Here is a 13,089-nt window from a genome sequence, read left to right on the forward strand (position 1 = left end):
AGTGCAGGGGAAGTGGAGTGTGCAGCAAAAGAAACTGCACATCAACTACCTAGAACTATTAGCAATATTTCTAGCACTAAAAGCTTTCCAAATGCAAATAACAAGCAAAGCAGTCCTGATCAGAACAGACAACATGACTGCAATGTATTATATTCAAAAACAGGGGGGGGGACACTCTCTCCAACTGTCCAGACTAGCACAGGACATATGGAGATGGGCCATTCCTCAAAAGATCTACCTGTTAGCGGAACACCTACCAGGAGTTCAAAATCAGATAGCAGACATCCTAAGCAGACAGTCAGAACAAGTACACGAATGGGAGCTGCACGACCAAATACTGCAGCCATTCTTCCAAAAATGGGGGCAACCAGAGATAGATCTGTTTGCCAATCATCAGAACGCAAAATGCAAAAACTTCGCATCCAGGTACCCACACCACCGGTCCCAGGGCAATGCACTGTGGATAAATTGGTCCAACAAATTTGCTTACGCAGTCCCTCCTCTACCACTAATTCCGTTACTGGTTCGGAAACTGCAGCAACACTCAATGACAATGATACTAGTGGCACCCACGTGGGCAAGACAGCCGTGGTTCACCACGCTGCTACAACTCTCACAAGTACCACATCAAAAGCTAAGATTATTACCCATGCATCTTACACAGAACCATGGAGAAATAATGCACCCAGATCCCAAACAACTGAACCTAGCGATCTGGCTCCTGAAGTCATAGAGTTTGAGTATTTAGATTTACCACCAGAATGCATGGAAATCATTAAACAAGCAAGACGTCCTACCACCAGAGCATGCTATGCAGCAAAATGGAAGAGGTTTGCTATACACTGTAACAGTAAGCACATCAACCCTCTGGACGCATCCACTAAACAAATCATTTGCTATTTACTACACTTACAGCAATGTAACCTAGCATATACCTCTATCAGAGTTCATCTCGCAGCCATAGCGGCGTACCTACAAAACAGACAACATCTTTCACTGTTTAAAGTACCAGCAATTAAAGCTTTCATGGAAGGACTCAAAAGAGTCATTCCACCAAGAAGACCACCTTCCCCAGTCTGGAATCTCAACATAGTGCTTACCAGACTAATGGGGCCACCCTTTGAACCTATGCATAGGTGTGAAATACAATTCCTCACATGGAAGGTGGCCTTCCTCATAGCCATCACGTCACTTAGAAGAGTAAGTGAACTGCAGGCTTTTACGATTCAAGAACCATTTATGCATTTACACCAAAATAAAGTGGTTCTCAGAACAAACCCAAAATTCTTACCGAAGGTTATTTCAGCATTCCACATCAATCAGTCAGTGGAATTACCGGTTTTCTTTCCAAAACCACAAACAGTAGCAGAAAGAGCCCTACATACATTGGATGTTAGAAGGGCCATATTGTACTATATAGAAAGAACACAAACTTTCAGAAAGACAAAACAGCTATTTGTTGCGTTTTCTACTACACATAAAGGCAATCCCATCTCCAAAGCGGGCATTGCCAGATGGATTGTAAAATGCATTCAAATATGCTACTTAAAGGCAAAGAGAACATTAACTGTTCCTCCTAGAGCTCACTCTACACGTAAACTAGGAGCATCTATGGCATTTTTGGGAAACATTCCACTAGATGACATATGCAAAGCAGCTACCTGGGTTACACCGCACACCTTCACAAAACACTATTGTGTAGATGTGCACACAACACAACAAGCTAGAGTGGGACAAGCAGTATTAAAAACATTGTTTCAGACAGTTGCAACAGACACGGGCGACCACCGCTAGGGAGAGAACTGCTGTATAGTCTATTCATAATGTACCATCTGCAGCCCATATGCCTCGACGGAATATGCTACTTACCAGTATGCATCTGTTCTTGGCATAGAGGGCTGCAGAGTGGTACATGCCCTCCCAGCCTCCCCGGAAACCTGTGTCTGTTCCAACATTATCTTATTTAGATACACTTACATGGGCACTCTTATCTGTATTCTACTATACTACTCCATCTAACCCTACTATGGCAAAACAATCTAAGGATGGAGCCGATGCCCATGCGCACTACCAACCAAGGGAGGAGTCACCAAGATACAAAAGACTCTCCAAGAGAAAAACAAAGTGCAATCATCCGAGCCCAACACCAGATGGCGATCTATTCATAATGTACCACTCTGCAGCCCTCTATGCCAAGAACAGATGCATACTGGTAAGTAGCATATTCCTTTCTAACGTGCCACATCATACAACTGAAATGACATTTCATTTAACACATAATTACGTTTTAACCAGGGTGGACTATGTAAATCTCAGCACCATCAGCTACCTCTTGGGTATGGGAGCTAGTCCGATGTCGGAATCCAGCCTATCCATGTAATCCTGAACCCGATAGGTGTCTATTGAGATAGTTGAGATGGGGTCAACACTTTTGTGGCCACCTGCCAAATGCCTTACTGTACATTCTTTTTAAGGAATACGGAGGCTGGCGGACACCAGCTATTAGCAGGCAAGAAGGGTTTGATAAACATGCCTGAAAAAAGTCAAAAAAGATATAAAATGTCTCAAGCCAGTTTTAAAATTATATCAATTGCAGAAAGAGGCTGCTTTGGTTTTTGAAGTTAAAAGCGTTTTCCGTCTTTTAGAAAAGCTAACATTGGATATTACGTACAAGAGTTTCACCCATGCTCTTGGTGCAATACCAAAGAGACCGAGTAGTATAAAGCCACTTGTTTAATGGTTGAGGAACACGCTGTAAAAGTGAACAGCTAGCCTTCACTATTTTCTTTTTATTTTCTGATGCTTTATGAAGTGCTTTAAAATATTTACTTTTTCTGAGTCACATTTGCTACCTTGCATATAAATTGTATGCGTTTAACCTTACCAGAGGATCCAGTCCTCCATTATGTGACGATGACACGGGTCCAGACTCCCGGTGGCGGCTGCAATATGATGTCTATCAGTACTTCCTACCAGAGAATGACCTACTAGAATCTTCCATGTTAAGTCACATACAGAAGATGGCAATGGTGCAGCCTGTGAAAGAAAATGGTATCAAGGTAAATCTAATTTGAAGCAAAATGAAGGTTCGAATGAATCTCGTCTTTTTTTTTTTGTAATACTGTATTAAAATAATTTAGTAAACTTTTATAGCTGGAGAACATCGTGTATTTACCTGTCCTGAAGATATTTGTAATTTTCCTCTAATGAGGCGAAACACAAGCATGAAACATTCCGTTATTGAGCTGAGGGTTGCCATCATTGTAATCTGGGACTGCCAGTTACGAGATACAAGTATTAAGTATAATCACTTTTACTGAATGCACCCACATCACATGTGAAAGGCCTGCGAAAACACAGAGGGTGGAGTCAAGCCACTACCAGTGTTGTGTTTTAAAATATTTAATGTCCTTCTCGGAAAGTAATAAGAAAACGCATTCAGTGCATTATGACTTTTTGAACGATCAGACTTTTGTGCATGTAATTAATCACAATTTCCTTTAGAGTCCAGCAGATAAACATCAATCGTCTGTGCTCACGGACATGCCATTGCCCCTCCTTTTAGTTCTTCTAGCCTGCTCCTGACCAATAGTTACCTTCATTCATTCCATAGTACTTTTTCCATGGCCAACATAGTTGTTTAAATTCCTTTTTATTTTTTTTATGTCCTCATATTTGCCACCAGATGGAATAGCTCTAGATGGAAACTCTCAATTCTGCCAACATAGTGCCTAACTGTGCGCCCTGGAATATTTTATGTTTAGCTTTCGAGAAGTCTCCCAGAGGTAGGTTTTCTACTAGTCCAACTCCCCTGATCGATGTCTCTATACCTTGTCTTGGGGAGGACCGGACCACAAACCCCTGGCATAATCATTGGACGTTTGTTATCTAACTATCCGACCATTTTATCAGTGGAGCCTTAATCTTTGCCGCCATCTCCCCTCCACACAAGAGGTCTGTTTCACTAATAGCCATGATGTTTTTAGGCAGTCTGCAAACCTAGGAGGGGTTAAAGATTTCCATTCTCTACAAAGTTGTTTAAATTCCTTGAGGAAAATCCCTACTTTAATAAATTGCTATTTATTTATATAGATTATTTCATTGTACCTTCAATTTCAACGTTGCCATTAATATTGAGTTGAATATATTAATTACTATTAATTTGGATATTTTATAAATTATTGTAATTGTTTAAATGACTTATTCTAGCCAGAATATGTGGCTGTTTTTTGTTAAAGAAGTAATATAAATCATGCAATGATGTAAAATATTTATTAATTGTATATAGGCAAACCGCAGAACCCCAATTCTTCAAAGAGTAAATTTAGAGATTAAATTTTGATTCTGCCGAACGTCCCATGGATTCCACAGTTCGACCAAAATGATGTTTAATATTTGGTAATTGCCCTAATTAAAAATTCATGCAAGTGATAGTGCTCCCTGTTAATAGAATTACCAATTGACTTTGAAGCCAGGCCAACAAAATCCACACCCAGCAACAAGAAACAGGCTTCATTTACATTGGAGAAACCTTTAAAATTGCGGCTGTAGAACTAAAGGCGGCTCTTCATTCCACCAGTTACTGGACAATTGAAAAGCCCATGCAAGACAATAAAATAGACATTAATTTCGGAAAGTATTGAGCACCAGAATTACATGTGAAGCACTAAAAATACACTTTCAATGTACCAGCTAATGATTTCTAAAAATCTTAATATACAACAGAATATATGCACATGGAATACAGCACATAATGAATAGAGAACTTGCACTCACTAAGAGTAAATGCACTTTGAAGTTGGCAACTAAGAAGCAAACAAACCCACTCCAAAAATGTTACAAGCAAATGGCCTTTATTACAAAACGCACATTTCACTAGCAACATGGCGCAGCCTAAAAAATTAGACGATATCACATCCACCTGCAAAAATTTCCAGATGAAACGTTCTTTGGACATTTTTAGAGCACCTCACACAAGCCTTGCATGTAAGTTGAAATAAAGCCATATATATCAGAAGTTTGTGTCACGAGATGTGTGGATTGTAATTTCACAGGTACAATTCATTTCTATTGCAAGAAAATCTTTCACCTGAAACCCCACACTTGAATTTTACCCCAAAGCAATACTTTATCTGGCCGGGAGTAATGAATGAGGCGCATATTTATTTGTATTGACACTTTATGTAGTGTGCTTTTGTATGGAAAATGGCAATTTCTTTTTTTGTTACAAGTTGAGTGTGATGCTCCCAACCAGAGATATAAGAATCTTCAGGACTCTAGGGGCTAATTTCTCAGGAGTCACCGAGTACCTAATATTTTGCCCACAATGTCTATGGAGAGGGAAACCCTTGGGACTGCTCCCCTGGTTCCTGAATGGGTTGTTAAGCCTAGAAGGGTATGTGTGAGTGCTGCATTTCTCTGTGGGTGCTTGCCTTTCCTTGTGTGCTTGTCCTACCTCACTGGCTAAACAAATAAAGATACTTGCGTAGTCTAGCAGAACTTGCCCTTTCCCACATATCGTATACAGGAAAAAAAAGAAAAGCCGCACCCTGGCCAAACTGGAGACACCAAACGTGGACAAAGTTCACTGGGCCAAACTGGAGACACCAAACGTGGACAAAGTTCACTGGGCCTCCCAAAGCCCAAATTACCTATGTCTCATCTGGCTCCCGCCATCTTTCATCCTCCCTTGATCTCCTAGAGAGAGTACGGTTTGAGGGAAGGGTTGAATTGTGGCGAATGGGCCAGGGTGGGCTCTCTGTATCTGTATGTTCCGGTTTGTCTGATTGTGGTTTCTGGTTGCTCCTCTTTTGGTGCTTGTCTGTTTGACAATGCTAATATTGTTTAGAAACCTGCTTTTTCTTTAAGGTTCCTTTTTATGTGCGTTCGTTGTGACAATGTCCCTTTTTGAGGGATTGCGAAAGTGGACGGGCCAAATATCAATGGCTGGCCTTGAGACAAGATATTCGGGCATTACAGAGGAAACTGCACAAACCTGTGTATCATTGAGTGAATACTGGAAAAGGGTGGAAACTTAAATAGCACTACCGTCATGGTCCCAATCTGGTGTCCTGAAAACTGCTTCCCCTGCAATTGTGATGCTCTTTAAGTTCTTTAATCAGCTGAACCTTTTCCACAAGCTTAGGGGGTGGGGGCTACCTTCCTAATTGGCAAATGCCCTCTTCAGCTACCGTATCCGCTAAAAGGTTTATCTCACTGGCTGAGCTTAATCCAACAAGTTGGTTGTTGGTAGGCCCAATGCCTTTACCTGTCTATACCAAGTGCACACACTCCAGCCCCTTCCCCCAGCCCCCCTCCACCACACCCATCCACCCCGCCTGATCTGTCAGGGCACTTCACATTTTCTTGCTTCTAAATCATCCACAAGGTGATTTGGGGTTTTTCTGTATCATCCCTCGCGTTTTATTTTAGGAGAGTTATTCCTCTTCCTTTGGACGTCCATGTGCATGCTGTCAGACCAAAGCAGTCCTCAGTAGCCTGTCTCTCAGGATGTTTTCTGCGAGTTTTCTGCATGTGCTTCCACACAAGACTTCTTCAAAAACTGTTTGTTGGACACTACAACTTGATCAGGCGCTGTTTGATCATTACCTTTTCCAAACCTTTTTGACCAGGCTTTTCCGTTGTCTTTAGGTTACCTCGCCAATGATTTTGAGAGGTCTAGCTATGTGTTTGAGTGTGGCAAAAAAGGGGACTTCATGTATATTTTTGGATCTTGTGCACAAAGGGATAAAATAATATGTGCTCGTTAGAGATGGTCATGACAACATTACTCAATTCTGTACTCTCCTTTATCAAGCATAGCCCTTCATTCCAATGGAGCAAGATTGGTCTTCGGCAGATGTAGTTTTCTCACCACTCTCTCCCAGAGTTGCTAGCTACTCTGGAGGATTATATATCTAAAGTGGAGGTGCAGGTCGCCATCTCCAAGCTGCCTGACAATAAACCCTTCATGACTGCCTTTTATCAAGCTTTAGCTAGTATAGGCGCTCCGATATTGGACAATGTCCTTAACTTATTCTACAAGACTGGTGAAGTGACTTTCACACTATGACTGAATCTACCTTCATGTTATCACTGAAACCTTGTAAAGATCCTTTGTCATGTGGCTCATGCAGGCGGATCTAGCAACCATCAAATCAACACAGTCCTAGCATCCTTCTTCCATACGCTATGCCTGCTCCGAGCGATCTTCAAGTGGATCCCCACTGAGTCCAGAAAGACTGTCACCCACACACTCCTCAGCAGCAGACTAGACTACAGCAATGCATTCTACGCCGGCATCACCCAGAAACACGTCCAGTAACTGCAGAACATTCAGAATGCCACCTGAAAGACTTTTACTGGCTCCCAGTCAGCAAAATAATCCCCTTCAAGCTCCTCACACAGACCTCCAACTTGCCCTGGCCACCATCACACGTATCCGCAAGACCCTGGCTGGAGGAAGATCCTTCTCATACCTCACAGCAAAGACCTGGAACACCCTGCCTTTCCACCTCAGGCTATCACCATCTCTGCCTCAGTTCAGGAAGCACCTCAAGGCCTGGCTCTTCGACTGAACCACAGTGTCTTCGACGGAGCACCATCGGTGTACCTTCCGGGCTGCAATCTATCATCCAATTTCTCTAGGTGGTGCCTTCAAGTGATGGAAGTCAGATGGCATTTCTAATTTCTAATGGGATACCATGGCTTTAACTGTGGGTATTTTATTCTCTTGTAAAAGTTTAAGGCTGTTCACAATTGTTATTATTTTTTTTAAGTGGCACTGCTCAATTATTTTGCATAATACTAAATTCCCTCTAACTAAAGTGGCACCACTGTAATTAACAAATAACTTAATATTTTCTGTTCACTGACACGCTTTATTGCTGAGCTAGCATTGCACTTAATGTCAGAAATCTTGCTCACGTCCAATAATATTGAGCACATTTTTTATTTGGCCAGAATGCATTATGCAAGACTCCACACCATGGTTGTTTGAAGAAATCTTCTTTTAGGAGATGTACACTTTGAAATTTCCTGGTCCTAGTGTAGTTGAAACTGTCATTGGCCTTTTCGTGTGTGTGTGTGTGTGTGTGTGTGTGTGTGTGTGTGTGTGTGTGTGTGTGTGTGTGTGTGTGTGTGTGTGTGTGTGTGTGTGTACTGTTTGCTGGTACATAAATTGGGACACAACTTTTGTTCTGTTTGTTTCAGCTGGTAACTCTGACATCCAACGACAAGACCATTGTTTCCTTTTCATCCATTCCGGGACAAGGAGTCATTTACAATGTTGTCGTCAGGGACCCTCGTCTGAATACATCTGCGGCATACATTCCAGTGCATACCTACGTTTGTAGTTTTAATGCAACAATAGACAACTGCTACACCCTTGGTAAGGATTGAAGAAGGTAGTCTCAAATTGGTGAGATGGGGCTGAGACCTATTTTGAATTGACTAAAGAGCTTAAAGCTATGGTACTATGGTAGCAGTTTGTAAATGCTATATGGAACTCAAGAAAACGTGTGCTCATGAGGACTGATGTAATGGATAGCTCATGTATCTAGACTTCATGTGATTTATGCTACTGCAGTTAAAGCCATGGTAATACATAGTCTTTTCTGACAGTTTGTTTTCCAAAGTAGGGGCTGAGCGACTTAAGTAGCTACGTAGCTCTGTAGAGAGATCTGTGTGCAATCTGCAAAATCTGGTTTTAATTGTGATTATTCATTCAGCCTATTATTTGACATATCTAGGCCATCTCACAATTTCATTGCCAAACTCTTAAATTGGTACATTTAGCCCCAGCAAGACTATGCCATGTTCTGCATGTCCATTGTATGTCCACATACATTAGGAGTGCATACAACCGCCTTTTCCTCAAATTCTCTCACATCCCCATTTTGTTTTATCATTGCTTCCAAGACTCTGGCGTCTGTTGCTCGTGAGCAGACTCCATGTAGTATTCTCATTACTTGGCTGTGCCTCCATGGCTTGGTTCTCTAGCGCTCCTTGGTAGACCCACACGTTATATTTGTGGACTTCTATCAATGGTGGGTTCTGTGTTATGATACAGAGCACCCTACAGATAAGCATCTGCTTCCATCACTACGCCTACACTCCGTCTTTACAACATTTCATGATTAAGCACAGTGATTCCTCTGCGCATGTTTAGAACATGTCTCCAAACCTAATGTACCTCACTCAGCACTTCCCATATAGGTCAGTCTGCAGCCAGTGCACTGCAGAAGAGTGCCAGATTCAAATCGGAATGCTTTGCAACCACTGTAGAAATGAGTGCTATAAATGTAATGCTAAGGAGATTAAGAATGGCTTACAGTTGAGATGAAATAGTGAATGAAATAATGAATGAATGAACGAGTGACCAAGCTTGTAAAATGCACAGTTACTCACTTACCCGACGCTAAACAGACAAGGTAAGGAAATCAGCTCTCCTATTCAATGTGACATCAATAAGTAAGTTACAATGTTTATTGCGGCTACATGGGGTTATCATCCTACGTTTTGCTGAGTAAAAGCTTTTAAGACCTAGTTCAGTCTTTTAAATAAAGTGTTACATCTAGAGAGTCAAATCCCCTTTTAAAGTCAGTTAGAAATTTTACATTTAGTGATCAAGTCTGTGCCCACTGTCCTAAGCAGATTTCCACTCAACTGTATACATTTAAGTATATTTAACAGTCTGTGTGTCTAAACGAGTCATCAGGGTTTTGCGTAAGGTATGAGGTTAAATGTATCTGTTGATGTACAGTATTGTCGTGGCCGTGCTACAGTCAGCACGTGAAGGTAGCAGATGTGATGTTAAAACATGGGTGTGCCTGTGTCACATATACTACTGTATAGGTTGTTTAACAAAATCTTGACACTTTTTATCTATATTGATATGAAACAATTCACACTTCATAGTTTAATTCAGAATTTACAGGTTATACAGTATGTTTACAGTTGCACAGATTATGATATGCTCTTCTTTATCATTTTTGAGTGTGGGCCTGGGGCCAAGATTCATGAGAGGCGCAGTCTCAAATGGGTAATGCAGCACCCCCCTTTCCCCAGTCCCCTACAATGGTAATAAATAGCATATTACTTTCAGCAGATCTGCATATACAGTTGACCTCATTTCGTCTGTATGCAGTAGTTAAAACAGTGTTTAAGTGTAACCCGAACACAAGGGCTTAAATTTGCGCAGTGAGGAAGGCAGAGTTTATTGAAGACTCCTGCAAGGGATCACTGAGAATTGATCACTTCTGGAGGAACCGGCCTGGAGAAAATATTAAATACCGTGCCATCATAAGAAGGGACCGGCTGGGTGCTTCTGCAGAGCAGGAAGCAAAATGTTGAGCTGGTGGATGTTGGCTGTCCTGCTTCCCTAGAAGGAGACCAGGCCCGCTCGGGGGCAAAGAACAAAGAAGACCTCTGAGCCTTATTGCTAAGGTGTCTTGGCATGGCTGTGCAGGATGGCGGCATCAACTAGGAAGCGGAGCTGGGCCCTGTGCTGTGCCGCGTCCTGATATTCTGCAGAGGCCTCCGTGTGGAGTCGATCCCTGCAGAATTGAAGTTCACTGACCATCCGAGTTAAGCCCTCTGCACGATGAGAAATAATCCATCATAGAGGGCAACATCTAGCAGACCATCTTTCTTGACAGGGACAATAGGAGGGATGTTAAAAGTGACCTCTGAGCCTAGCAGTATCAGCTAAAACTTGTGACTTTCGCCAGATACCTTTGCTTGGAGGGGCACGCCGGTCCTCCTAACTTTTATTGTGATGTCCGGGCTCCACACACCCCCTCAATGAGAAAAAGCAAATAAAAAAGCAGAATTCTTTTCACCTGTCGAGGGTATGGGTTGATCTTAGACCTGTCGGAAGAGTACAGGTGGGAGCTCTAGTAGCAAGACATTGTTCCTGGTGTTCTGCAACTCGTGTTAAAAAATGTAATGCTTTGGCATTACTCTTCGTTTAGCCTTCGTGGTTAAGGAATTTGTGGTTTAGGCAGTAGTTGTTTAATCCTATATCCCACAAAGTGCCTCTACCTAATTCATGTTGGGCCAAAGTATCAGAATCACAAACCCTGTCTATGAAAGTGAACATTAAACTTCTACAAAAATGTATAAAAGACCTCACGTCACTGAATAACTATTTCCCATCACAAATTTTAAAACTAGGCCTTTCCCTTCAGAGAGCCAAGCTTCGTCTGGATCAAGAAGATAGAAGCTGGTCTGAGTAGGCCCATATGCAAGATGAGCTAGGCACTAGTGGAGAAGATTAACCTAGAAAATAGAGCAAGATGTAACAAAAAACACTTGAGGTGCTTAAATATAGATATAGCCAACCCGGACTTAAAGGCTTATGTCCAAGCCTTGTTTGCACACTTGCGCCGATGCCCAGAAGTGCAACCTATTCACCTGGAATGCACCCACAGAGTAATATTGGCCTTCTAACAGTAAAAACCTCACGCTTGATATGCAATCCTACGTTCGTTATTTCCAGGACAAAAAAGGTCCTTAGTGCCCCAAAACAAGAACCATTTCGAAGGAACATGAGCACACTACACTAGATATATCTGCACCTACCCTGTCACGACAGAAAGAATTAAAAGAAATTACAACTTATTTGCAGACAGAGCAAATTGCCTACAGCAGAGGTTATCCAGTCTGCTTACACTTTAAGCTAAAGGGCAAGCTCATCGTCGTAAGGGATCCGCAGGAAGACGCAGGACTACTGGGTCTGCTGGGACGGCGCCCACCTGACGATCAAAAAGTTTGGCCACCAGTACAGAGAGAGGAAGAATAATGGCACCAACCAAGGGTTCATCAACGAAAGAAAGCACTCCGCCCACAACAACAGCGAAGAGACCCGCTCACCATCCTCCAACAACTAACAAACTTACCCTACAATTCCTTCAGTTAAGAAGGTGGGTACCTACCAGCCTCTAGTGAGTATTCTCACCATGGTAAGGCTCATGTTAAGGGATAGCTCAGAGCGCTCCAGTTATCAGTTTGTTGTTCTGTATTTCTTATGCCCGGATCAAGACTTTTCAGTGGCATACAGGTGGTATATCTATAGAGATGAGGGTGGGTGGGATTGTGGCAAGGAAAGTATTGCCGAGATGAACCTGAGGAAGGCTGTGGGGTGCACTATAGGGACTTCTCACTCTAATGCAGACGGCAGTCACCCAGCAGTCCATCAATTAATGCTTGCAAAGCTCAGCTAATCACCCGTAAGGGTATCCAGGCTCTGCGTTGCTGGTCTTAGTCGAAAAGTTAGGTTGTGAGTCTTGTCCTGAAGTTTGTTAACAAGGGAGATTTTCGGTGGTGGAGAGGCAGTGTGAGGGTGTCCTAGGACTTGGCGGCGAGATGGGCGAATGGAGCAGCTACCGCTGTGGCCACGACGGATGCGCGAAGTCTGTGCGAGGGAGGTAGAGCAGAGGTTTGTGGATGGTTTGTGGATGTTTAGTTGGTGGTTCATGTATTCTGGTCCTTGGTTGTGGAGGGCTTTGTAGGTGTGTCAGTAGTTTGAATTGGTATCTTTTCCAGACAGGGATTGAATGAAAGTACCTCAGGTGTTGGGTGATGTGGGTCCATTTGGGCAGGTGGAGGATCAATGTGATGGCTGAATTCTGTATCATCTGGAGCCTTCCCAAGAGTTCACCAGTGGTTCCTGTATGCAGTGAGTTTACCATAGTCCAGCTGGCGGGTGATCAGGGCTTGCATGACTGTTTTCCTTGCGTCTGTGGGGAGTCATTTGAAGATTCTTCGAAGCATGCAAAAAGAGTATGTAACCTGACGGTCCCCCTAAAAGTGGTGCCGCTAAACCTCAACTCCCCAGTGAAGAGCACAGCAATTTTTCAATGGCTTAAGTGCAAAAAAGCAGACTATGGTTCTCATACCGGAGACATATCTGTTAATAGAAGAAACCCAGAGACTGCTCTTGTATTGGATCCCTGGGCCACTTCCACTCTACAATCCAGAATAAATTGTGTGGGGTTGCTATTGTCCTCCAAAGGGGTGTAGGCTTTACTTTTGAGGCAAAGTAGATGGATAAGTGGGGCAGAGAGGTGGGGATCGAAGGGAGCCTAG

At 42.7% G+C, this 13,089-nt stretch overlaps 1 protein-coding gene across 1 annotated transcript in view; it reads left to right on the top strand.

Moving 5' to 3' along the window:
- The window catches only part of TM7SF3 (transmembrane 7 superfamily member 3), a 176,702-nt gene that overhangs the window by 99,063 nt on the left and 64,550 nt on the right, over positions 1 to 13,089 (top strand). The window contains exons 5-6 of the mRNA XM_086920209.1: positions 2,888 to 3,059; positions 8,212 to 8,389. Coding sequence (XP_086776335.1) covers positions 2,888 to 3,059; positions 8,212 to 8,389 — 350 coding nt within the window. The remainder of the gene's footprint in view (positions 1 to 2,887; positions 3,060 to 8,211; positions 8,390 to 13,089) is intronic.

Source organism: Lissotriton vulgaris, chromosome 1_1 (assembly GCF_964263255.1).
Source record: "Lissotriton vulgaris chromosome 1_1, aLisVul1.2, whole genome shotgun sequence".
Classification (NCBI taxonomy): domain Eukaryota; kingdom Metazoa; phylum Chordata; class Amphibia; order Caudata; family Salamandridae; genus Lissotriton; species Lissotriton vulgaris.